Consider the following 24,160-nt stretch of genomic DNA (forward strand, 5'->3'; position numbering starts at 1 on the left):
CGATTAAAGCAACACATTTCAAAACCGGTGTGGTATTAACATATTAGAGGTTTAAGTTAACCTGACAGCGTGAACTTGTGTTGATCCTAGTGTGATTCTGGACGGTATAACCAGTTGTAGAGTGCTGTTTGATACAAGAAAAAAAGCTGATGTTTTCAAGCTGGTGCATCTTTCTATTTCTTTTCAATGGTAACAATTCGTTTATTTACTTTTGCTCAAGTTTGTTCAAAATTATTGACACTAGAAGCATTTTGTTTAAAGATACTAAAGGTGTTTTGGTAGACCTTTGTCAGTCAAGGTATCTGTGCTTGCATGCATAGTAGACAATTAGCAGTATTGTAGCAAGAAGCTTGTATTTTAGTTTGGGGAATAAACTTGTTTAGAGTAGCAGTAGACAACAACAAATAGTGAGAAAGCTTAAATAAAACTATAGAAAGTTTAGCGCTAATATAAGGATACCATGCTATCAAATGTACCACAATAGCGAGGGCACATATTTTTAACAACGGTATTACAAAATACTTGTTGAGATTTAATTGGCGGGCGGCTATATTTCTTAAGACTAAATGGCTCAAATAAACAAACAGCGCCAAAAGACCTATTTTGTCCATTTCGTGCCATGGACTAAACATATTAACACGTGGGGCAGCAAAGTTATACTGGGGAAAAGTTTGGGTTTTTGATATTTTTCAAGAACAAAAAGATAAGCCTTCGTGTTTTGCATTGCCAGTGGGCCTGGTCACAAGCCAAGGAAAACTCGGTGAAGTTGAATGTCCCGCGGATAACAGTCGACTAGAGGTGGGCCGGACTTGCCGGAAGTCTTGTACCAAGGAGAGTGATTGTAAGGGAGCCCGGAAACAATGCAGATGCGACAACGTGTGCGGATTTTCCTGCTTTAATCCAAGTAGGTCTTATTATTGCTAGAACTATTAATGGGCTATATGTGTGTATGTGTGTGCGTGCGTGCGTTTGCGTGTGTATGTGTATGTGTATGTGTGTGTGTGTGTTTGTGTTTGTGTTTGTGTTTGTGTGTGTGTGTGTGTGTGTGTGTGTGTGTGTGTGTGTGTGTGTGTGTGTGTGTGTGTGTGTGTGTGTGTGTGTGTGTGTGTGTGTGTGTGTGTGTGTGTGTGTGTGTGTGTGTGTGTGTGTGTGTGTGTGTGTGTGTGTGTGTGTGTGTGTGTGTGTGTGTGTTTGTCTATGTGTGTGTTTTTTTTGTGTGTGTGGTTGTGTGGGTGTATGTTTGAATGCGTGTGTATTCGTGTGCATGTGTGTGTGTGCGTATATGTGTGTGTGGGCATACGCGTGTGTGTGTTTGTGTGTGGGTATGCGTGTGTATGTGTGTATTTGTGTGTGTGTGTGTGTTTGTGTATGTGTGTTTTTTTTGTGTGTGTGTGTTTGTGTGGGTATATGTGTGTATGCGTGTGTATTCGTGTGCATGTGTGTGTTTGTGTGTGTATGTGTGTGTGTATGTGTGTGTTTGTGTATGTGTGTGTTTTTTTGTGTGTGTTTGTGTATGTGTTTTTTTGTGTGTGTTTGTGTGTGTGTTTTTTGTGTGTGTTTGTGTATGTGTTTTTTTGTGTGTGTTTATGTGTGTGTGTGTGTGTGTGTGTGTGTGTGTGTGTGTGTGTGTGTGTGTGTGTGTGTGTGTGTGTGTGTGTGTGTGTGTGTGTGTGTGTGTGTGTGTGTGTGTGTGTGTGTGTGTGCGCGGTATGTGTGTGTGTGTGTGTACCTTTTTAAGTTTGATGTCTGAGCACTATATCATGGTCAAAAAAATCTTGGAATTTCCAAATTACACTTTCTTTTATTGCCCCACTTGTACCCTAGTTTCGTAATTTTAAAACTTGCAGACGCGACGTGCGTCGATCTACCTGACTTTCCGAACGGTCGCGTCACCGGCTTGCGCACCTACGGACACGCGGTGACGTACACTTGCGACCAAGGTCACTTCATGGTTGGAGCGAAACGTCGGACTTGCTGGTCGAACAAAAAGTGGAGCGGGCAAGCCCCGGTTTGCAAAGGTGGAAATGAACCAAGTTTCGTTTTTTTGTGACAACCAATGGATGAGGCAGCAACATTTTGGTTCTGCATACGCCGTTGTGGTTTAAATATTTACCTATTACAAATACCTTGCGTGTATAAATAGGAACACACAACGTGAGAAAGTCACTTTAAAATTAGGAGGATAACCGCATGGGGTGACAACATCACTGGAATATTTTTCTGCAGTGAAGATGTAAATGCGCTTAATTAATTTTTATTTATTTGTCCATACGTTCAGAGGAGATTTAGAGTTTTACTAAAAATGTAGAGTTTACTTAAAATGTATTTGTTTCTTTATCGAGTTTCATTGCCTATTTTTATACCATAAAGCAAGGGCAATTATTTTTGACAAGGGGGGCATAAGAGATGAAAAATGTCTTGGCGGGTTGTTTTAAAAAAGGTGTTTGGAATACACATAATATGAAGTGCGATTCATTTGTAATGAGAGCTATAAACATTCAAGTTTTGACAAGCTGGCCAGAGTGAGGGATAAGTGAGGATGCCTTGAATGTATAATTCATTCAATAAAATATTCCAAAATTACGAAATGAAGCGTTAAGGCATATTTCAATTAAAAATGTTTCATAAACAGTTAAGAAGCGTGCCGGATTTGGCGCCCGGGGTTTTCCCAGGTCAGCCAGAGAGTCTACAAGTACAATTTAAATCACGCTTTATGACTTTTACCTTCCCTTTGAAAAGACAACCGTGGTAACTGCAAGATTTACATGGCCTACATAAATTTGCTAAAGTGTATTTAATTTTATGTAATAATTTGGGATATATTGCTTTGAATCTGGAAACAAATGATCAGTTTACTAAAGTTTATTTTCTACTTCCACCAGCCGGTTGCTACCCGCCTAAAGATGGGAGCATTGCTTTCGCCAATGCATTCGAGAGTACGTACAACATTGGAGACACCGTCGAATACATTTGTCGATATGGTAAGACACTGCCTTTTCAATTACGAGTGAGCTCTGACAACTGTAATTAAAATACTGGCTCTATAGGACTGCTGGTTAAGAAACAATATAAAATAAACAGAGCGGTATTTATATTAATATGCTAATTATGCTTGTATATTATAGGGTGAAATATTATAATAAGTCAGGAAAATAAGAATAAAAATACTGTTAGCAACAATTCTTGCTTTTCGAAAATATTGGAATAAAATACTTCTTTTTTTATAAAACTGGTTTCCGACACGGTCAAAAACTGAAAATTAGTACAAGCTGTAAACTGACGTTATATAGGCTTTTAAAGTTTGGCGCACTGGTTAAGAAACAATATATAATAAACCAGAGCGGTATTTATATTAATATGCTAATTATGCTTGTATGTTATGAGGTGAAATGTTATATAAGTCCGGAAAAATAAATAAAAATACCAGTAAAATATTTGTCCAGACGCACAGCACAGAAAGGTATGGTTAAGTGATATGTCATGTACCGTTGCCTTTCCCACTTAGAAACCATATAGAGGCAATTGTTCCCAATTCTTTTAAGCCATCAAGCGTACGCAAATATTTTTAAAGACTTACCCTCATCAGTAATTGTGGAACTATACTGTTCCACTTATCAATATTAGCGAATTTTAAATGCAATATTGCAGTCAAAAATAAAAAGCGAAAAAGTTACATTTAAGAACTCGGTTCCCCGGAACATATTTGAAAACCTTTTGTCGGAAAACATCGTCTATGTTTAAAATTGAATTATTCAAAATTAAAAACCATTAAACTTAATGTTTGATTGCAATGCGACACGTCATTTTTCAATGGATTTAATAACTTGAAATACAGAGACAAACGTCGGTGGTTGGGCGCTGAACATTCAGAATGATTCTTTAACTGTAGCTAGGTTTTTCTTTGACAATAACTAACTCCTCGACTCGCCTTCAACAACTGCTATTGTGACCAGGTTACAGGTTGCAGGGCAGCCCTATAGTCACGTGCAAACCGGATGGGACTTGGAAATCGAATCGGTTTTCTTGTGTGAAAGTCACCTGCAGGTTTCCCGAAGTCCCTCTACACACTTCCATCACCGGCAACCAACGTACGTTCGGCAGTAGAGTGCGTTTCACCTGTGATAAAGGTAAGCCGGCATATAGTTTCCGTAGTGTTATAATAACTTGGGCCAATGACTTAAAATCTAGACCAGTGGTTCTCAACCTGTTTTGCTTCGTATAGCTCATTTTTCGTTGCACAAAAATGTTGTGGCCCAATAAGAAAAAACTATAACATAGGTCCAGGGCAAAAAACAGCAGAACATATTTTTATTAAATCGTGCATTGGAGATTTATGCTGCTTAACATTATTGACTAATACATCATTTTTTAAATTCATAATTAACTCTAAAGGCTACAATCAATGGATTAACTCAATAGGTCAATTTACATTTTATTTACATTTCTTATCAATTTCATCGCAAGCGATTATTCCTGTAAAATTAAGTTTAGTGACAACAATAAACCTAAATTCTTTAATAAATTTAGCTCTTTTAAGAACCGCTGCTATAGATGCTTTAAAAGCTTAAGGTCATCGTTTATAATTGACTTGAATTGACATAAATATTTAAGGTAAAACCACTGGACTGGACTTCACTTAAATCATGTCAAATTACTTTACGGTTTTTGTTTTTTATGATAAATTGGCTCTTATTATTTTACTTTCTACGTGTAAAAAATATCACAAGCAATTTTATTAATTTCGAATGTTGGTATGTCTTATAAATGACTTGACTTTGTGCGAACCATGGACTGGCTCTGAAGTTGAAAACAAAGTTATTTCAAACAGACTTAATTGATGCGCAACACTTTGCTCCCGTTAAGTTACGTCTATAGATGATGGTTTGATGTCTGTTCTTCTATTTGTTTGGCAGGCTACGAACTCTCACAGGCTCAAGATTACGTCGTTTGTGGAGTGAACGGTCAATGGAGAGGAACTATTCCATCGTGCAGAGGTACTCACATAAGACAGAAAAGATTAAAAATTAGTGTTTTTTTCGAATTGACGTAAGTCCCAGTCTAGTCATTCCTAAATAACGAAGTCCAAGTCAAGTCGTTTCGAATAAATAACAAGTCAGGTCCCATTGTTTGGTCATAAAAATAAAACTATTATAAATTGTAAACTCGTGCGATTATGAGCAATAACTCAAGTAAAAAATAATATAAACGTAACGTATAGCAAGCAAATTATTTTATGTGCAATAATTAAGATAATTGACCCAATTAAAAAAATGCTAAATAAAGACGCTTAACTTTAAAGTCATTTGTACAAAATATTTAAGTCAAGTCAAGTCATTTCAAAACAGTGACTTAAGACTTAAGTAATTATAACACTGTTAAAGACGACTGGTAGCACATAAAATTACCAATGCTTATTTGAATTTTGAAGGTAGCAGATTTAAAATTTAGGGCAGGTAATTTAGAGCCTTATTTTTTTAAGCATACGTACTTGCTTGTAGCGTACAAATACTTCGTGTCAAAACCTATAATATATTCGCTTAAGGGCTTGTTGTACCCTGTTACCTTATACATAATTTTTATAAATAGGGCACTGGGTACCAATACGACGGCTGACCGAAATCAACTATCTTAATCACGATTGTAGTGCAAGCAAGCCAAAACTATAGAAAATGTAGGACGCTTTGAGATTCGAATTCGCGACCTTAGCCAAACCGGGATTGCACTTTATCGACTGAACTAGGGTTAGTGGGAGCTGGTGGAACAACGACCTAATAGCACCGTTTCCTGCTGCATCCTATTGAACTGTTGGTACATACAAGCTCATTTAAAGGAATCATTCGCCGTGGCGACAATTGTATACTCCTACATTTTTGTTGATCCTGATTCTTGATTAAACAAACAACTAAATATAACCTTCTAACAGCTGTAAGATGCCCTGCGCCATCCGCACCTGAAAACGGCGCCGTGGACGACAGCAGATCAGATTACAGCTACTCCACGAGCATAATCTTCTCGTGTGGGCAAGGATACAAACTGGTAGGGCGGGCTGAGGCTACTTGTAATGAGAACAAGACGTGGGGAGCCGAGCCAAAGTGCACAGGTAAGGTTCATGGCTTGTGATAGATCTCCATACAGGCAAAAAACACAGTGAAGAGTTTCGCGCAGTATTGTTTTCGTTCAATGACAATTAGATTTTATTTGCCTTTTTTTCTTTAGAGTGGATACCTATGCGATTAACCTAAAACGTTATCGTGGTATTTTAGCTTGGCTGAACCCTGTGATTATCCTCATCGAAGTTGTTTTCAATAAACCAAAAACTTTGCAGTTGTAAAATTATAAATAATGGATTAAAAAAACACGTAAAATCGAGTAAAGTATCGTTTTTTACATTAGTAAAACAAACGGGATTTTGATTCTGCGCATACTTTTCGTTGGTGAAAAACATTTTTAGTACGTAAAAGTTATATTCTGTGTTTTTATTTGTGTTCTTACTCCACTCCGTCTGGTGATTAAACAAAGCAAATTCGGAGAGTAAACTAATCCTATATTATGCAACCAAACAAAGATGGATACAGAATATGGGCCACAAGACACTATACACTTTCGTCCTATTGCAACGTTTTTGAATAGTTGTTTTTATCTCAATTTTGGATACGCAGAAGATATTGTATAAAAATCGATAATTGTTAAACCTGCGTTTATCTGTATATCTAGTTGACAAGGATTGCGACTTTGAAGATTTCACGCGACCTCTTTGCGGCTTTCGGAGCCTCAATTCGATGTGGATTCGAACTTTCTCAGAGTCTGTGCCGAATGGGGAAAGAGGTATTTTTAACATAGGTTTTGCTATTGCAATTTTTTTCGTTATCGCGATTTTGTTTGTGAAATAGTGCCATAATAGGTTTATTATTATACCGCAGAACACAAATCTTTTTTTCAATTTATAAATTGAAAGCCTATTTCTATACTTACATTTTATATACCTTAGCCTATGTGATTATTACAATCGCAGTTTTGCCATCTAGGGTACATAGCAAAGACTGAGTTTGTCGTTGGTGGAAAAACCACAGCAATTTTGGAGTCACCGAGCATTCCAAGGCAGCAAGAACAGTGCCTCAGATTTTACTACAAAGTAAACCATCTCACTCGTACCAACAACTTCATCGCCCAGTTAAAGAACAGGTACGTATAATCAGGGATTTTTAAGGCTTGGCTAATTGTTTGCTGTAGTCGCAGGCGTATAGGCTTTCAAAAGACTGTTTGACAAATTTAAAAAAGCTCACCTAAAAACACTGCGTACAAAATGAAGCATACTGTGCCTGGTAAAAAAAGCATTTTTAATTCAATTTAAATATCCCGAAATAAAACTTTGCAAAAAGGTATACTTTTGTAATGGTTTTTGGACGGTCATTGGCATAACAGGTCTATTATTCGCGTGGTAACTAGATGAACTATTTAACGTCCATGGACGAACTTGCTAAAGAAACTGTTTGTATGTCCATGTTTGGAATACATTACGTTTTACTATACCGTATTGAATTTGTGATTTTAGCGTATTTTTATGGAAATTGCCAACTCGTGACGTCGGTAACGCTTGGCTGAGCACTGACGTAAGACTTCCCGCGCACGTAGGCTCTTCGGTTGTGCAATTTGTCGTCGCTTCAGATGCCTTGCAAAGGTCGATGACGTCAATCGAAATTGATGACGTGTCAATGTTGGCCGATGAGGAGTGCAGTAAGTCTGTAACAACTTAGATTCAATATAAAGAAAAACTTTTTTTATCACATATCTTAATGAGTTGACTAGAGGTTGTAAATCTAGAATGGCGACTTGATTCACAAGCCTACTGTTGATGCATAATAAAAAAATTTTCCTCCAAAATTTTTGCCAACCCCTTTTAAATTCATGAAAATTTTTGCGGTTCTTTATTCAGCAAAAAACAAGTGTTTTCTGCAATCTGCTTCAATACGTGCAAATTTCGTAAATAATGAATAACTAAAGGAAATTGCATTTTAACAGGAGTTTATATAGATGCAAAGGAAATCTTTGTGTTAAGGTAATAGAACTGTTTTGCGACCCTTATAACTCGTTCTCGCGTTGCAATGTTTTTTTTATAAATTATTCATTTGTGCGTTTGCGAGCCTTTTATATTTTCCAGTAAACGAATGCAGAAGTAAACCTTGCCAAAATGGAGGAAAATGCCTAAATCTAATTGGAGGATTCAAATGCTATTGTCGGGCAGGATATCTCGGTCTTCGATGTGAATCAAGTAAGTCAAAAACTGGTCATTATTTTTATTATTATAAAGCCAATGACGAACTCTGGTGCAATGATGACTTTACGCAGTCTACAACCGACCTTTGTTCAAATCATTTTATTCTGATTTACCAAAAACCTTTTCAAAAGTTAACAGCTTCTAAAAAATTTAAAAAATTTAAAATATTAATTTGCGAACAAATTTATCTCAAAACTGGAGCACAACCATCCTAAAGTGCTTGCCATTTTTTATCGAAATAACGAATTTGAAAAAACACGAAATATCACAACAAACAAATTAAGTATGTAGTGTTAAATTTAAAAGGATTGTTCTTTTCTAGGAATATGTCCGTTGCTGTCTATCACCACTCATCTGAGGATACAGTCTCAAAAGCAAGTCTATATTCAAGGAGACGAAGTTGAATATAGATGCAGAGCTGGCTATCAACTTCAAGGAAACTCGTTCTTAACATGTCAATCTAACGGACGTTGGTCAAGATCTTTGCCGACTTGCTCAAGTTGGTTTAATTCAGTTCATATCTGTTTTAAAGATAATAAAAAGTTATAATCTTCACATTTTATTTTAGGGTGAGGTCATAAAAAATATGCTTTTCAAAGTGTTCTGTGAAAAGTCAATAAAATTAGATTGAAAATATTTTAAGTTTTTTGCGTGATTGTAATGTGATAATGAAGCATTATGTTGCCTAATTAGCTTGAAGAACTTCTATGTTTGTAAATGAATTGGTATTTTAAGTAGAAAACATAGTCTTAAATTTAACATCATGTTCTAAGAAATATGTCAAGTGAGACCTCTTGCCAACAATCTGAACATAGAATTGCGAAAATCAGTCTATATTGAGGGAAATACAGTCAAATATACATGTGAAGCTGGTTACCATCTCCGCGGTAGCTCTATCTTACGATGTCAATCAAGCGGAGATTGGTCAAGATCTCCACCAACTTGCTGGAGTATGTTAGAATTTTACTCAATAAAAATTAGGTTTAAAATATATAAAAGTACAACTTGTAATCTCTAAAACTTCGCATCAAATTTAAACTTCAAAACAAACATTTGACATAGTTTCTTTTAGTCTCGCATAGACGTTGGTATCTCTTCAAAACTTTGTTTTAAATTGTAATGCTATTTTATATATATATCACTTAAAAACAATTCCCCGCTTTATGATCGTATAAAAACTACTTTATTAGTTAGAAGTTAACCAAACCAAAAGTTTGAAAAAGTGTGGCACCTCATTTTAAAATAATAAACATTGCCAAAAGTCTTTCGTGAGTAGCAAAAATAAACGAACAGTAGCTGAAATGCTTAAAATAAATAAATCAGCAAAATCGTCTACTTCCTCTCATGAACTCGTTTGATTGTTTGAAACCTTTTAATTTAGTCGAAAATGTTATCTGGCACATTTTTCAACATGGTCATATTATTAGGAATATGTCGACTGCGACCTCTTACTGATAATCTAAAGATACAGTCTCCAAATCAAGTCTACATTGAAGGAAATAGAGTTGAATATACATGTGCAGCTGGTTACCATCTTCAAGGGATTTCTTTTTTGCGATGTCAATCAAATGGATTTTGGTCAAGATCTCCACCGACTTGTTCAAGTTGGTTTAACTTTTATTCAAATCGTTATATTTTAAAACGAAGAATACTCAACTCACTTTAATAATTACAATTTAATAAACAGTATTGTTTAAAACGTTGCTGTTATTTTAAAATAAATTAACGGTTTTAACGCAGGTGTAAAACCGACCTTAGTAAAATGGCAATTAAAATCCTAAAATTTAAAAATTTATTATTTAAAGAATCTGATGTTTTTATGCTTTTCCTTTGATTGGTACGTTTGTTTTAAACTCTAAAAACATGTCCTAAAGTGAAAATTATATCTACAAAGTTATCCAAAATTAGTTTACAACAAACAAATAATAAATTAAGTCAATTGAAAACCTTGCAATTAAGCAATATATTTGAAAAGATAATTCCGTATTAAAGAAAGTTTCTCTTGAAGACATTTTTACAGCTGTTAACCTCTTAATATTTTTTAATCGAGAGTATTATATGCCAATTTAGCACATCCTTATATTATTAGAAATATGTCGAATGCGACCGCTTACTAATGGTCTGAAGATACAGCCTCGCAAACCAGTCTACATTGAAGAAAACAGAGTTGAATATACATGTGCAGCTGGTTATCAACTTCGAGGGATTTCTATTTTGCGATGTCAATCAAATGGAGTGTGGTCAAGACCTCCACCGACTTGTTCAAGTATTATCAAGTTTTACTCTAATAAGAAAACCTAATTTTATGAAAATATGGCTTAAAATATTTAAAGGTAACAAATTGTGTGTTTTTAAGTTTGCTTTTAGTTTAATTTTTTAGAGCAACAAAATATTGGTAAATTTGTTAAAGCGTTTTTTTACATCGAAATCTTATTTAAAAAATGCATTACTACATTATTTATACACATCTTCAAAAAATGAAGTTTATACATATCTTTCGAAAAAAGGATCTAATGACTGAACCACCTTAATTAATAGTAAGGTTATTAAAAATAAACGAATTAAAAAGTCCCAGTACGTCATTTCAAATTTATAAACATTGCCAATTAAACGTATTGTGTAAAACAGCAAAAATTAATTATTGATAACTGAAATTCTCATAATTACGCATTAAATTAAGTAAAATAAAGCAAGAAAATCATCTACTTCGTCTCATGAACTCGTTTGGTTGATAGCAACCTTTTAAATTCAGTTCAAGTCGAAACTGTTATCTGGCACATTTTTCAACATTGTTATATTATTAGGAATATGTTCACTGCGACCGCTTACTGACAATCTAAAGATACAGTCTCGTAAGCAAGTCTACATTCAAGGAAACGACGTTGAATATACATGTTCAGCTGGTTACCATCTTCAAGGGAGTTCTATTTTGCGATGTCAATCAAATGGAGTTTGGTCAAGATCTCCACCGACTTGCTCGAGTTGGTTTAACTTTTATTTAAATCGTTGTTTTGAAACGAAAGATGTTCAACTAACCTAAATGTTTATATCATTGCTCATTGTTTTAATTACACTACTTTTCCCACTATGTATTTATAAAACCTGATTAATTAACAAAATTATTAAGTTTGCCTTACTGGTTGTACTTTTGTACTAAAGGTTTAAAAAACAACATAACTATTTTGTTCACTAAGGCATAAAGACTCTTTTGTTTTCCATTATAGTTAAGGTTATTTAAAACTAAAATCATTTTTGTTATTTACTAATTTTAAATATTCCTAGAAATATGCCACCTGAATCCTCTAACCAATAAATTGAAGATACAGTCTCAAAAGCAAGTGTACATTGAAGGAAATGAAGTTGAATATACATGTAACGATGGCTACCAACTCCAAGGTAGTTCCGTCGTGAGATGTCAATCCAATGGATTTTGGTCAACAGTTTCCCCTACCTGCTTAAGTTAGTATAACTCATATATTTAATCATTGCGTCGAAAGATCTGCATTAAGCATTATATTTGATAGGATAATGCATTAATAGAGAGTTTCTGTAGATGACATTTTCATATCTGTTGACCTCTAAACACATTTTAATCGAGAGTATTTTTTTGCCCGTTCATTAATTTTTTATATTTCTAGAAATATGTTCACTGCGACCTCTTACTAATAATCTGAAGATACAGTCTCAAAAGCGAGTGTACATTGAAGGAAATGAAGTTGAATATACATGTAACGATGGCTACCAACTCAAAGGAAATTCCGTCTTAAGATGTCAATCCAATGGTCTTTGGTCAAGAGTTCCACCGACCTGCTTAAGTTAGTATGACTCAAATATTTAATCATTGCGTTCTGAAACGAAGCAAGCTTAACCTTATTAAACCAGAGTTAAGAAAAAAAAAGGTTGAAACATATTAACATTATTTGTAAAGAAAATCATTTTTTTTAATTTTTTTGTAAAATTGCAATCCGTAAAGTTTTGCATTAAGTTTGATATTGTATGGGTTTAAAATTGATAAGAATGTCTCAATAACTCGTAGGACTCCTTACGATATCACTTGTTTGTAATGAGGAGCACCTTAACTCCTCTTTTGTTCTTGTTCAAAGTTAAATATAACACAATTTTCAATGCGGAACATTGTTTTGAAAACAATTAACATATAAAGAATTAGTGTCCAAAAAACCATAAAAACAAATCAATAAAATTGTAGTATATAAAAATCTTACTTGACAATTAAACAAAATATAACAAACTTTAAATATAAAGTTATTAAAAATTAAATAGAAGCGGACCAACGTATAGCGCATTTTATACTTAAAACTATTCTGCTGTATTGCAAATATCGTTCATTTGTTTCTGTGAAGCTATTTCTACAAAATAAAATAGGTCATTTAGGACAAACAATGCTTTCAATTACAGGTACGGCAGTTCCTGTTGGCCCTGTTGTTACTGTGGAAAAGGATTGCCCGAACGGCTTTACACATTCCTACCCAATGTGCTACAAGATATTACCAGACAAGATGGGGTATACCCAAGCTGTTCGCGAGTGTAACAAGTATGGGGCGACGCTGCCAATTATTCGACGAATCGGAATGCAAAACAAAGTACTGAGGTTCATGAGGGCGAAACCGTTTTTTTCCTATTGGCTTGGGTTGGATAGAAACAATAGTCAAAGGGAGTTACGTTGGGCAAGTGATGTTAAATTTTCTCAAAACGAATTCCAACGCTTTCAAGATGGTCAGTTTCCAAATAACTCGAGCCAGTGCTTTTCGATGCTGATGCGTTCGCAAAGATGGGTTTCTAATGATTGCGAGATAAAGGGAGTAACGTGCGTTAAGTGGCAATCCCAGGTGACTGCCGTGGGTGTTAAACTCCAAGATTCAGATCATGCTGCTGCCGACGGAATTTACTTTCCGACCCCTGGATTTTTGTACTATTCATTTCCTATATACCAAAAGCAGAACAGCTCTCACAAACTTTTTACACGGACGAGCTACTTAACTGGAAGAAGTAAGTTTTATTGAGAGAAAAGTTTGCCCGTTAAGGTCTTGGTGAAAGTTTTAGCATCTTATGCATCACTACCACGCCAGCACGGTGCCAAGGCTCTCAATGGGACTCCGCTAATGCCAGGTTGCTGTTTCAAACATATTGTACTTTGTCAATTCGGAATCGGTAACAAAAACAACAGTTTAAGCGTAAATCCTTCGATCCTCAGAGCAAAGAGATGTAAAGGATGCCGTTTTGCAAAAACTAGTAAAGCATTATTTTTTTCTCATATAAATTTAGCCTTCATTGGAACCGCCTATTTAAAAAACAATTGTCTTGCATCGAGCATTTAAATATTTGTACCACATAAAAAAAAATTTTACAACCGATTGTTCCAGTTGCCCCCAAAAAGTTTTTACTTTGCTTTTTGTGTTGCAGGGCGGATGATGTATATTGGATTGTCTCTTGGAAATCCAGTTATTCTACGCAAATCTACTACTGCTAAATTCCCTCAAGATATTACTGGAAAATGGGCAGACAATGACCGAAACCTCATATCTGTTGCCATTACTGGATACGGTAAGACAACATACAGTAAAGCGTAGAGTCAGTTTATTCCACCGGTTTGCAATCCTTTTCATACCTTGATCCCGTAGAACCGATATTCAAACTCAATGCCCCCACGTCCAAGAAATACAGAACCGGAAAATGTACCTATAAATAAGTCAATACAAAAAGGTATAGGATATACCTTTTTTTTAAACGAAGTATATTAGCACCAAATTATTAATAATCAACTTTGCTGAATGACATTTAAAATAAACCAATATGTGCTGTCGTAGTAAAGTAAACAGCACAAAAGCTACCATAGCAAATTGTGACGTAATATTAAGGAACTGTAAAATTTTAGGAATAACGTTATGCCTCGCTTGTGAAATTTCAAATTCCCCCTTAAAACTTCAAAATTCCATCCTATAGGGGAAAAGTGCTATAATAGTTCAATGAAATAAAATATATTGTTTGTTGTGGTTTTCCAATTTTTTTTTTCAATTAAGATGCTTGGGATGAGTGGTCCAAATGGAGTTTATGTTCACTGACCTGTGGCAAACAGGGCACAAGTTTAAGAAACAGACGTTGCCGAGGATACGAACCTTCCTCTCAGCATTGTCCTGGCCTTTCTTCAGAAACGAGGGGCTGTTCACTTATCAAATGTCCCTTAAGTAAGTACGACTACATTTATTGCTAAGTACTGAAATTTATTAAAAACTGTAGAAATGAATCATCTGATCAGTGTTGTAAAGAGGTCATTTCAAAATGACTTACGTCCCAGTCAAGTTATTTGCAAAAACATAACAAGTCCCAGTCCAAGTCATTATTTGCACACATTAATTCCCAGTCAAATCATTATTAGAGCAAGTCAACTTCAAGTCAAGTTATTGACATAAAAATATAGAGCAAAACTATTAAAATTGGTAAGCTCGCCCGAGTGTGAGCCACAACTTAACTAAAACTAACAAAAACGCAAAACGCAGCAGGCAAAGTGTTTTAAGAGCAAGTTTGAGATTAATATATTAATTTTATTAACAAATATTAGATAACAAGACTTGATTTTAACCCAAGTTATTTGTCCAAAAGACTTAAGTTAAGTCAAGGCATTTAAAGACAGTGACCTCAGTGCACTGAAGTCAAGTCAATGACTAAAGCCATCACAACACTGATTATAATACATAGAAAAATGGTAAGTGCATGTATATGCAATAGCGAAGACTGAAGCTATCTAAAAATAGAAGTAATTTTTTGAAATTTAATCTTCGGTTTACTAATGTTTACAGTCAATATTATTAAAACATTCAATATTATCTGTTAAGAATATGGAGATAAATTAATTACTATCCGAGATGACATTTTGATGAGTTTCGACCAAGCAAGGACAGAATGTCAAAAATATGGCGGAGACTTGGCTACGATTAAAACTGAAGACAACCAAAAATTTATACAGGTTGACTGTTTTTTTCGATTCAGTTCGTAAATCCAAAATAACTAAATTATGTTTCGTACAACTTTATTTTTATTAATGTGACACAAAACGGTTTAATTTTCGTTTAAAACGTTTTTGATGAACATTTTGGTAAGTTTCAAAATGTTTTAAGCCTAATTATAGACTAAATGTAATTCACACATGTTTTTAATTAAGAATAATAAAATGTTTTGTAAAAGAAAACACTTTGTCGAATAAATTTCGTCAAAACGTTTTTTTTTTATAAACACAGAGCAATTTGAAAAACAAGACCAAAAGTTATTTCATTGGTATGAGGGGCAATACGACAACAAACTGGTATTGGTTGGATGGTGAACGTGTTAATGCCCATAATACGAACCCTGGTGCCTATTCAAAATGGATTCACCCCGAACCTAACAACTATAACTCCAAGGAAGAATGTGGATCTATGGGCATTGTGGAAAAGTCATGGTATTGGAACGACCTGAGCTGCTCTAACAAGGAATTTTTCATCTGTGAACAAACAGGTCGGTTGTGGTAAGACCAGCGGTTCTCAACCGCCGGTCCGCGTCAACTTTTCTGCCGGTCCAACAAATATATTAAAATTTTATATCTTAATTGAAAAATTCAGATGTTGAAGGCTAATCCATCAAACTTAGAACTTCGCCAGCTCCGTAATTTGCAGCATTGAGACGTAACATGTAGAGTTAATGGTCTACTTTGTACGTGTTATGGTCAACTGTTTGAAAGTAGGCTACAACTCGTTTAAGTCTTAAACTTTAAGACCAGTTGTATGTGAAAGCTAAGAAGTGTTTAATTGCATAAAGTTGCATTATCAAATTTTGGGTTGATTTTGATTTTTGAAGGTCCACCGGCTCGCAAAACTTGTTTTGAAATTTTACCGGTCCGTATGCTAAAAAGGTTGAGAACCACTGGGTTAGACGGTTGATAAATTTATCATAAAACAGGGACTGCTCTTTTCTTACTATTATAAATTTGAACATTTAAATGAAAGGTGATGTTGTGTGCTGTGCCTGAAATAACTACCCTTGTGAAATTGCTGCGTTTCACATACTGTCAAGAAATTCGCCGCGAAATAACCTTTAACTGTTTGTCTTCGATTAACCTATCACATCCTTATAATTAGATCCAACAAGGCGTCTCAAAAAAAGGTTCTTCCCTGCTCTTTTTATTCTCTTGCGACACGCGAACAGAACGACTACCGACTTACAAACTGAGTCAAATATATGTATAGATCAGGGGTTCCCAACCTGTGGGCCATGAGCCTTTATCAAGGGGGCCATGAAAAAATTTCAAAAATAATAAGTACATAAGTTTATAATTTCTAAGTGTACTCCACTATAACAAAATAAATAATTTAAAATTTAATCAACTCTTGAATCCGCAAGAAGAGACGGCAATCCGATTGAAATGCTAACTATAAGAATTGTATTATTAAAATTTTAGAACAACTTTTAAACAGGCGGGCCTCGGATCTTTTTTTGCACTTGAAACCATGTTACATTTGAGGAGGCAATAAAGTATTGGCGCAAAGCGCAAAAAAAACGTTTGTTTGGTTTAAAATTCGACTTTATACTTCGTCACCCATACTATTAATGAAAATTATAATAAAACTACTTTAAGGAAACGCGGTAACCTTAATAGTTAATCTAGTTAAGTTTTTATTAACCTTTTTGTGGTATGGCGCACCTGGCGAACGAAACGAGCGCGATTTTTTTTGGTATACCTGCATTTCTTTTAAATTTCTTGCAAGTTTTCATTACATTGACGAAAATAAGAAATAAAAAAAATTGAAAAATATATGTCCAATATTTTTTAATACGTTTTCCGTTTTTCCGCGACGCACTTGACGGCTTTCCACGGCGCAGCAGTAAAGAAGCGCTGATCTAGTTTCAAAGACAGCATAAAAACGTAAACAAACCGGCCGTAGAAAGATCATTTGTCAAAGAAGAATCGGGCCCGCCCAGGTTGGCAATTCCTTGTATAAACCAATATTTTAATTAAAATGTCGTTCCTTATTTTTTTTAAAAGGTTGACAAAAAATAGGGGGCCATTGATTTCTCAAATTTTTCGAAGGGGGCCACGGTGTAAAAAAGGTTGCGAACCCCTGGTATAGATAATTGACAGGCACTTTATCTGGTCCACACATTTCTTCCAACATTTCAATTTAGCTGTTTAGATTCATTGATATCTACATATTCTGATGAATTGTGACTCAGTTAATTTTTGTTACATGGCATTCGTCAGTGAAGTTATTATATTTCTGTTTATAAAGGTTAGAAGAAACTCAAGGGTAAACGTTTCATGCGTTCAACATAACTTTTTAAAAAGTTGGAAATTCGTAGATAGTAGAAATCCCTGGTTCAGACAGAGTAGATTATTTTTCGGTATTGAGTGTTCTTCGTCTTGTGAATATGAACAAAATCTTTTGAAATTTGCTTTTCATTAAATCTTTTTTCAGATTACTGCTTCGGCAATCCTTGTTTAAATGGAAATTGCGTGAACAACGTGAGCAATTACAGTTGTACTTGTCACGAAGGCTTTCGGGGCACAAATTGCGGTAAGTCGCACATTATTTTACCATATATTTTATGGCACCCTTTAATCTTAACTAACATGCATCAACTATAACCTTCTCTTATTTTTTACCTCCACTTATTTCGTGCATTGTCACATTGCAAATGCTGTAAATTATTATAAAAAATGTGGTGTAAAGCAGGGGTCGGCAACCTTTTTTGCACTGCGGACCGGTTTAAAACTAAAATTTTGTCGCGGACCGGCCTTAAAAAACAATAAATGTTCAGGAAAGGAAATTTATTGCAACTTTATGCTTGTTTTGCCGCAAAGAGGTTCTCCCATATAGGAATTATTGAACTTACTGACACCAAAGGGCGGCATCCGGCCAGCCAAACAATTTAGTTTAACCCGCAGACCGCGGCTCATTTCAATAAAACTTTAAGGCCTTTACGTTTTTTTTTAAATTACACTTGTATACCATTATTGCCAATTCCTATATTCTTACCAGCTTGTCAAAATAAGGATATTTAAAGCATTCTTTCAAAAGAAGTCACACTTTTGTATAACATATAATAATGTATGATCCCATTTTTGACCAGGCCCTACAAGACGCTTTTGATAGTTAGCCTATGTATTGTAAAAACAAAAAAAATAATGGATAACGTAGGAACCACAAACCGACACCTGAAAAGTATGGGATAGACATACGTACAAGGCTTGCTAGAATGATGTCAGAAAAATCTTTAGGCTTTTGACTTTTTTGTCATTTTATAGAGTCTACATTACAACTATAGAGGCTAAAACTAATTAATATACATACGTTTTTTCGAAAACTTTCCTGCCTAAATATCAAAATAATAAATTATTTCAATATGGGGCATAGTTTATAAACATTCTTTGCATGAAATTCTATTGTACTTTAAGGTGGGCACGCCTAAAATTAAAACACATGATATTTTAACCCATTTTTCGATATATTGTAAGTACTAGAAGTAGATTTTCCAATAAAAATTTGCATTATGGATGTTGTGAACGATCTATGTAACGCATATGGCCAGGAAACACTAGTTGTTTTGAACCTCACGAGAGCTGTAAACTAATTTGCATTTTTTTATCATACCAAACAACCATGGAGTAGTAGGCTATTAGAACGAAGTTAAATGTGTTTTAAATACTCTTTTAGGTTTTACGTACTGTTCGTGTTTAAACAAAATTTAAATCTGACAACCCTGCTACGGACCGGTAGCCAACTCCTCGCGGACCGGCGTTTGCCGACCACTGGTGTAAAGCTTAAAACAGCAGCAGATATTTTAACTTTAATTGTTAGAAAAAACAAAATTAGAAAAAAATACAATAAAACCTATTACTGATTTCAATAAATTTATATTATCAAGTTTTGTTGTCGGTGGGTGTTTTTTTAATGGATTTCTTGCATATGTTCAACTGTAAAATAGTAAATAGTGATTACTACAAAGCAGTAATTACGCATATAACAAGTACATAGTTTATATAGCGCTGCAACTTTAAATATTTTAAGGTCGCAAAGTGCGATTTACAAAGTTCGATTTCGAAAAGCGATTTTTTAGAGGAGTGTTTTTTTCAAAGCTGTTTTCACGCAATATAACTTCTCCGTATTTAGCAGTCGATTCACCAAAAGTAATGTTTACTTTTTACATTTGTGGTTAATTCAATTCTATATTGAATGTTGAAAATGAATAAAGAGTTATTCGAAACGTTCAAAATGATACCTACTTCTGTATGGGCTTTGATATTCTTATTATGTCTTACTACAACCTCCAACCATTGTGCTGCACAATTCTATATTATAGTCTACGTTTTTTTATCATTTATTATTATCAGTATTATTTTTATTTTATTTCGCAGAAATTATCGAGCCGCAGAAATGCCCAACCTTAACAGGGCCTGTTAATGGACATTTAGCGTTGCTTAACGAATCCCACCCAATGTTTCAAGTTGGATCTGTCGTACAATTTACCTGCGATCTTGACTACAGACTTGTTGGTGAGGCGGCGACGATTTGTGGCGATGATGCTCAGTGGAGCAATCCTGTTGAGCCAACGTGTAGAGGTAACCATTAATTTAAAAAAAATTAAATTTAAATTAAAAAAGAATAAAAATCTAAAAGAATAAAAATTAAAAAAAAATAGAAAATAAAAAGAAAGTTTTTTCTCTTATTGCAGAAAAAGGTTGTAAGATCTTAAACTTTGATAATCGCATTATTGCACAAGGATTTCCCGGTAGAGAATATGCAATTGGCGATACCCTGGAAGCCTCTTGCGAGAACCATGACGAAGAAATATTTACTGTCAAATGCTTAGGAAAAGAAAAGTGGAGCCCAAACTCATGTCAGTAAAGCTATTTCTTAAAAAAATAGAAAAAAAAACAAGTTACCGAAAGGCTTGTCCGGTGTAATATAGTAATTATCAACAAACGCAGAATAGCTCAATACCTGAGCCTTATAGCGTTGTATGAAAAAGATACAAACTGTGTCAAACTTTGAATCCGTTGGCTGTATCAAGAACGCAGATAATATAAAGAAAAGAAATAACAAACTGTAGAAATTAATCAAGTTTCGCGACATTTAGGTTGGAGTAGCTGGGGTAACTGGACTTCGTGCAATTGTACTTCTCAGAGAAGACAACGAGAGAGGTTTTGCCGCGACAGAAATGACAACTGTCCTGAGGGAAATACAACCAGCACCGAGCCATGCTCCTGCAACGGTTGAAAAACAGCTTCTGCTTGCTTTTTAAAAGCTTTTACTTGCAAAACTACCAAAATCTGAAATAATTTCTCAGTGCAATTTTTCATGCTTCTTTGGGTTTTATTTTATAAATATAAAAAGTTTTTTTTTTGTGCTAAGGACTTTTAAAGTTTAAGCGTTTTTTAATATTTTAACAGGCAACTGGTACGAAGCAAACAAACTATATTTAAATTATTTAGAAAACCTTGCAGGGTATTTTATAGGGCGTATAGGCAACATCACTAAAAATAGTGAAACAGCTGCGTCAAGTTAAAATAAATTGGGCAAGGAATATTATAATTAACCAAAATAAGACATTAACTTTCTAAATAAGAATATACGAAGACATGCATCTGTTAATGCTGAATGATATCGTTTGCCTTGGTTGCAAACATTTAAACTAAAAAAGTATTAAATGCAAATTAACGATTTCATTGAGAAAGCTTTAAAACTATTATAGGCCTACTTGGAATCACTAGTAATAACGTTTTTTTTAAGACAATAAATTTTATAAACGTTGGTTGTAGCACATTAAGTTATATAACTTGTTATGGAAAATAATTGCGCGCGTGTTTTAAAAAAATCACTCCAATAAAGAATATAAGTTTGGCAGGATTTTTTTAAACCCCATAACATTCGACCAGCTCTTTTTAAATAAACTTTCGTTCCCTATGCATTGTAAATTAAACAATTTTCTAATAAGAACATATTGTGTAACACGTTTGTCATTTTCCTTAGGCAGCTGATAGACGGTATAAACTGGGTATTTTATGCTTTCAGAAATCAATCCATGTAGTCCAAACCCGTGCAACAGCAGCACTTCTTGTAAAGCCGCAAATGGAAACTTTTCGTGCGAAATGATGAACGCTACAGTTTTACCTGAAAGGGAGGTCGGACTAGGTAAACTTCAAAGTTGTTCGTTGGTTATCCGATTACGGTCCGGTTTTTTTTTTTCATTTAGTTCAAGTTCAATAACAAAAATGATAAGGTCAAATAATGTTTCGATTAAGGCCATCGTGTTATCTATCACTAATGTGTTGGCAGTTTTTTTTGGAACATCAAATGCCACAGCTATACCTGATAACCAAATTTCAAAATGCTATATAAACATATAAGCCTAACAACATAAAAAGTTGCTTACATGGCTTACTGTCGGTTAGGAAATAACATTGATTTCTGCTAATTTTTTTTTTGCTATTGCAAATAATGTAGACCGCGAATCATATTAAAACTGAGGCATAATTGACTGTAGGCCTACCAAAACGACCCAAACTAGCAAAATTACATTAATCTGAACACAATTAATAAATATACTGCGGGAACACAAAATAAGACATATGCAACATATCTAAAGCGGAATGGTCTTTACAATAGTATTGAAATCAACGACATAATAAACTAAAATAAGCAATACCACGAAAACCTAAAATCGTCGAAACAACCCATAAACATGCGGAATACGCCATAAACTCGTGGGAATAGTCTTTAATTGCCTAAATAACAACTAAACAAGTTAGTAAAGGGTATGGAACGATTGGGGCCACCGGTATCGGCCGTTTTAGTATCGACGCCTGGGTGCCCTATTTAGAACACTGCGTTAGGGCGCCGCTGTTTTGGCACTGGACTGTTTGCCCCTGTTTGGGTTTGGTGTAAGTAGCCTAATGGGTGGGTTAGAATTTAGTTTGTGGTTGGCCATATTAAGCCAACTAGTAATGAAGTTAGCGACTGAGTTTAAAGTTAGTTAATATGCTGATTAAATCTTTGTTTTCGTTTACGTCTTATCCTAACGGTTTTGGGTCTTATTCCGACTGAAACCTTAACCCAGGGGTTCTTAAACTTTTTTTACCGCGGACCCCTAAAATTTTCTTTCATCTCGCGTGGACCACTGTAGGCAAAAAAAAATGACGTCATAAATTGACGTCACAGTACAAATAGACTTCAACACTAATATTTCAATTAGACCTTCATGGACCCCCTAAAAGTAGTTTACGGACCCCCAATGGGTCCATGGACCCCAGTTTAAGAACCCCTGCCTTAACCCGTTAGGAAAACGTCCTATTTTAGACTTTTTCGAATTTTGTTTTATTCCGACGTTGATGTTATTCTAATGTTATTGGTAAAGTCCAATCAAGCCATCCAATTTAAACCTGAAACAAAAACATTAATATTCAACAAGCGATTTTTTACAAAAACTATTAATTTGTTAAACTGAGCAAGATTAAGCTTTTAATTTACGATTCGTACAGAAAACATGTGCGACCGTCCTCAAATAGCAGACGGTGAGGTCAAAATCGCAGTGCTTGGAGAACTTCCTCTTCCTTTACTTAAAGCCACATACAGTTGTAATGTTGGGTTTACGCTTGTCGGAGTAAAGGAAAACGTCTGTGCGGGAAATGGCTGGGCACTGGAGGACCCCGTTTGCAAACGTAAGTGCGGCTGAATTGACACCCCTAAATTGCGTAGTCAGAACTAGGGGTGTCCGACACTTACCATTTTGTTCGATACCGATACCAAATGACGCCATTACTACGGCACGCTCAAACAGGCAATATACATTTTATTGAAGCTTTAAAGGCATCTTTCCAGGCTATTAGGCCACAATTTGCTTCAGCATGATAAAAAAAAAAAATTTTTTTTACGAAAAACAAAAGTTGTCAGCCTAGTTGCCAATCGCGCACTACCACTTGGTATCGTTTCCCATCTGCTATTATTGAACATTCCTAGTTAGAACCTAACCTAATCAAAGAATAGAGTTGCGCAAATCATAATGATTGATAACTTAGCAAGGATTCATTAAAGTTGAAAAGCAAGTTTCAGTAAACTACTTGTAATAACGTTCTGAAAGTTGGCGATAAGCGTAAAACATAACAGTTTATTTGTATCGTCTAATATTTGAGAGAGTGACGTGTTGTCGAACGTCCACTGAGTCTGGAATGTGTATCGGTTATGTAGGCTAGGCATATATCTGTCTCATTGATTAAAATTACTTGTTCCTAGACCCAGTAAACGGTTGAAAGATCGATTTTAAGAAGAGTTTTTATAATACAGTATAGCGTTAACCTTTTAAAAGTTACAACATTCTTTTTTGTAACTCTTTTTTTTCTGCAGCTAACGAACAAGAACAACCAATATAACACAACTCTGGACAAAAACCTTCGACGAAACAAAACAAATTGAGAACGCGCTATACCAAGATTAATGTTTGATCACAACATCATGTATATAGGCTACTATTCACTGTTAAATATTTTTTGCAGCAGAAATTGATATAACACGCATTCATAAAACGTTTAACAGATTAAACAAACCTATATAATATACTTATACGTTGTCGCATACATGTGTTCCAAATTTGCAAATAAACCGTCTGAAACAATCTTTTGTCTAACAATATTTTTTTCAGTGGAGGCAAAATTATATGGAGGCAATTATTTCTAAAATCTCGTTTCTAGATTTTAAAAATCCGTATGATTATGTGTTTCGTGCTCAGAATGAAGGTACAAACAACCCTCGCCCTACCTTTAAGTAAGTCTGAAATAAGATCTTTATTGTGCACGCCCGAAAAGAGTAGTTTACCAGGTGCACCATACACCTCAAAATTTGG

The 24,160-nt window shown here is 34.8% G+C and overlaps 1 protein-coding gene across 1 annotated transcript; it reads left to right on the forward strand.

The window, feature by feature from the left end:
- Positions 1–23,690, forward strand: LOC146133558 (sushi, von Willebrand factor type A, EGF and pentraxin domain-containing protein 1-like). Its single transcript, XM_083397790.1, has 30 exons — positions 1–189; positions 731–904; positions 1,848–2,018; positions 2,883–2,981; positions 3,954–4,127; positions 4,914–4,994; positions 5,924–6,100; positions 6,715–6,825; positions 7,026–7,182; positions 7,553–7,734; positions 8,159–8,269; positions 8,598–8,774; positions 9,049–9,225; positions 9,703–9,879; positions 10,365–10,541; positions 11,080–11,256; positions 11,558–11,734; positions 11,914–12,090; positions 12,692–13,282; positions 13,697–13,837; positions 14,314–14,478; positions 15,127–15,257; positions 15,529–15,784; positions 17,740–17,838; positions 19,680–19,883; positions 19,997–20,161; positions 20,402–20,536; positions 21,337–21,456; positions 22,803–22,982; positions 23,665–23,690. The coding sequence occupies exons 1-30, from the start codon at positions 150–152 to the stop codon at positions 23,688–23,690; spliced, it is 4,929 nt and encodes a 1,642-aa protein (XP_083253916.1). The 5' UTR covers positions 1–149.
- The last annotated feature ends 470 nt before the right edge of the window (positions 23,691–24,160 follow it).

Source organism: Ascidiella aspersa, chromosome 9 (assembly GCF_963924565.1).
Source record: "Ascidiella aspersa chromosome 9, kaAscAspe10.2, whole genome shotgun sequence".
In the NCBI taxonomy this organism is placed as follows: domain Eukaryota; kingdom Metazoa; phylum Chordata; class Ascidiacea; order Phlebobranchia; family Ascidiidae; genus Ascidiella; species Ascidiella aspersa.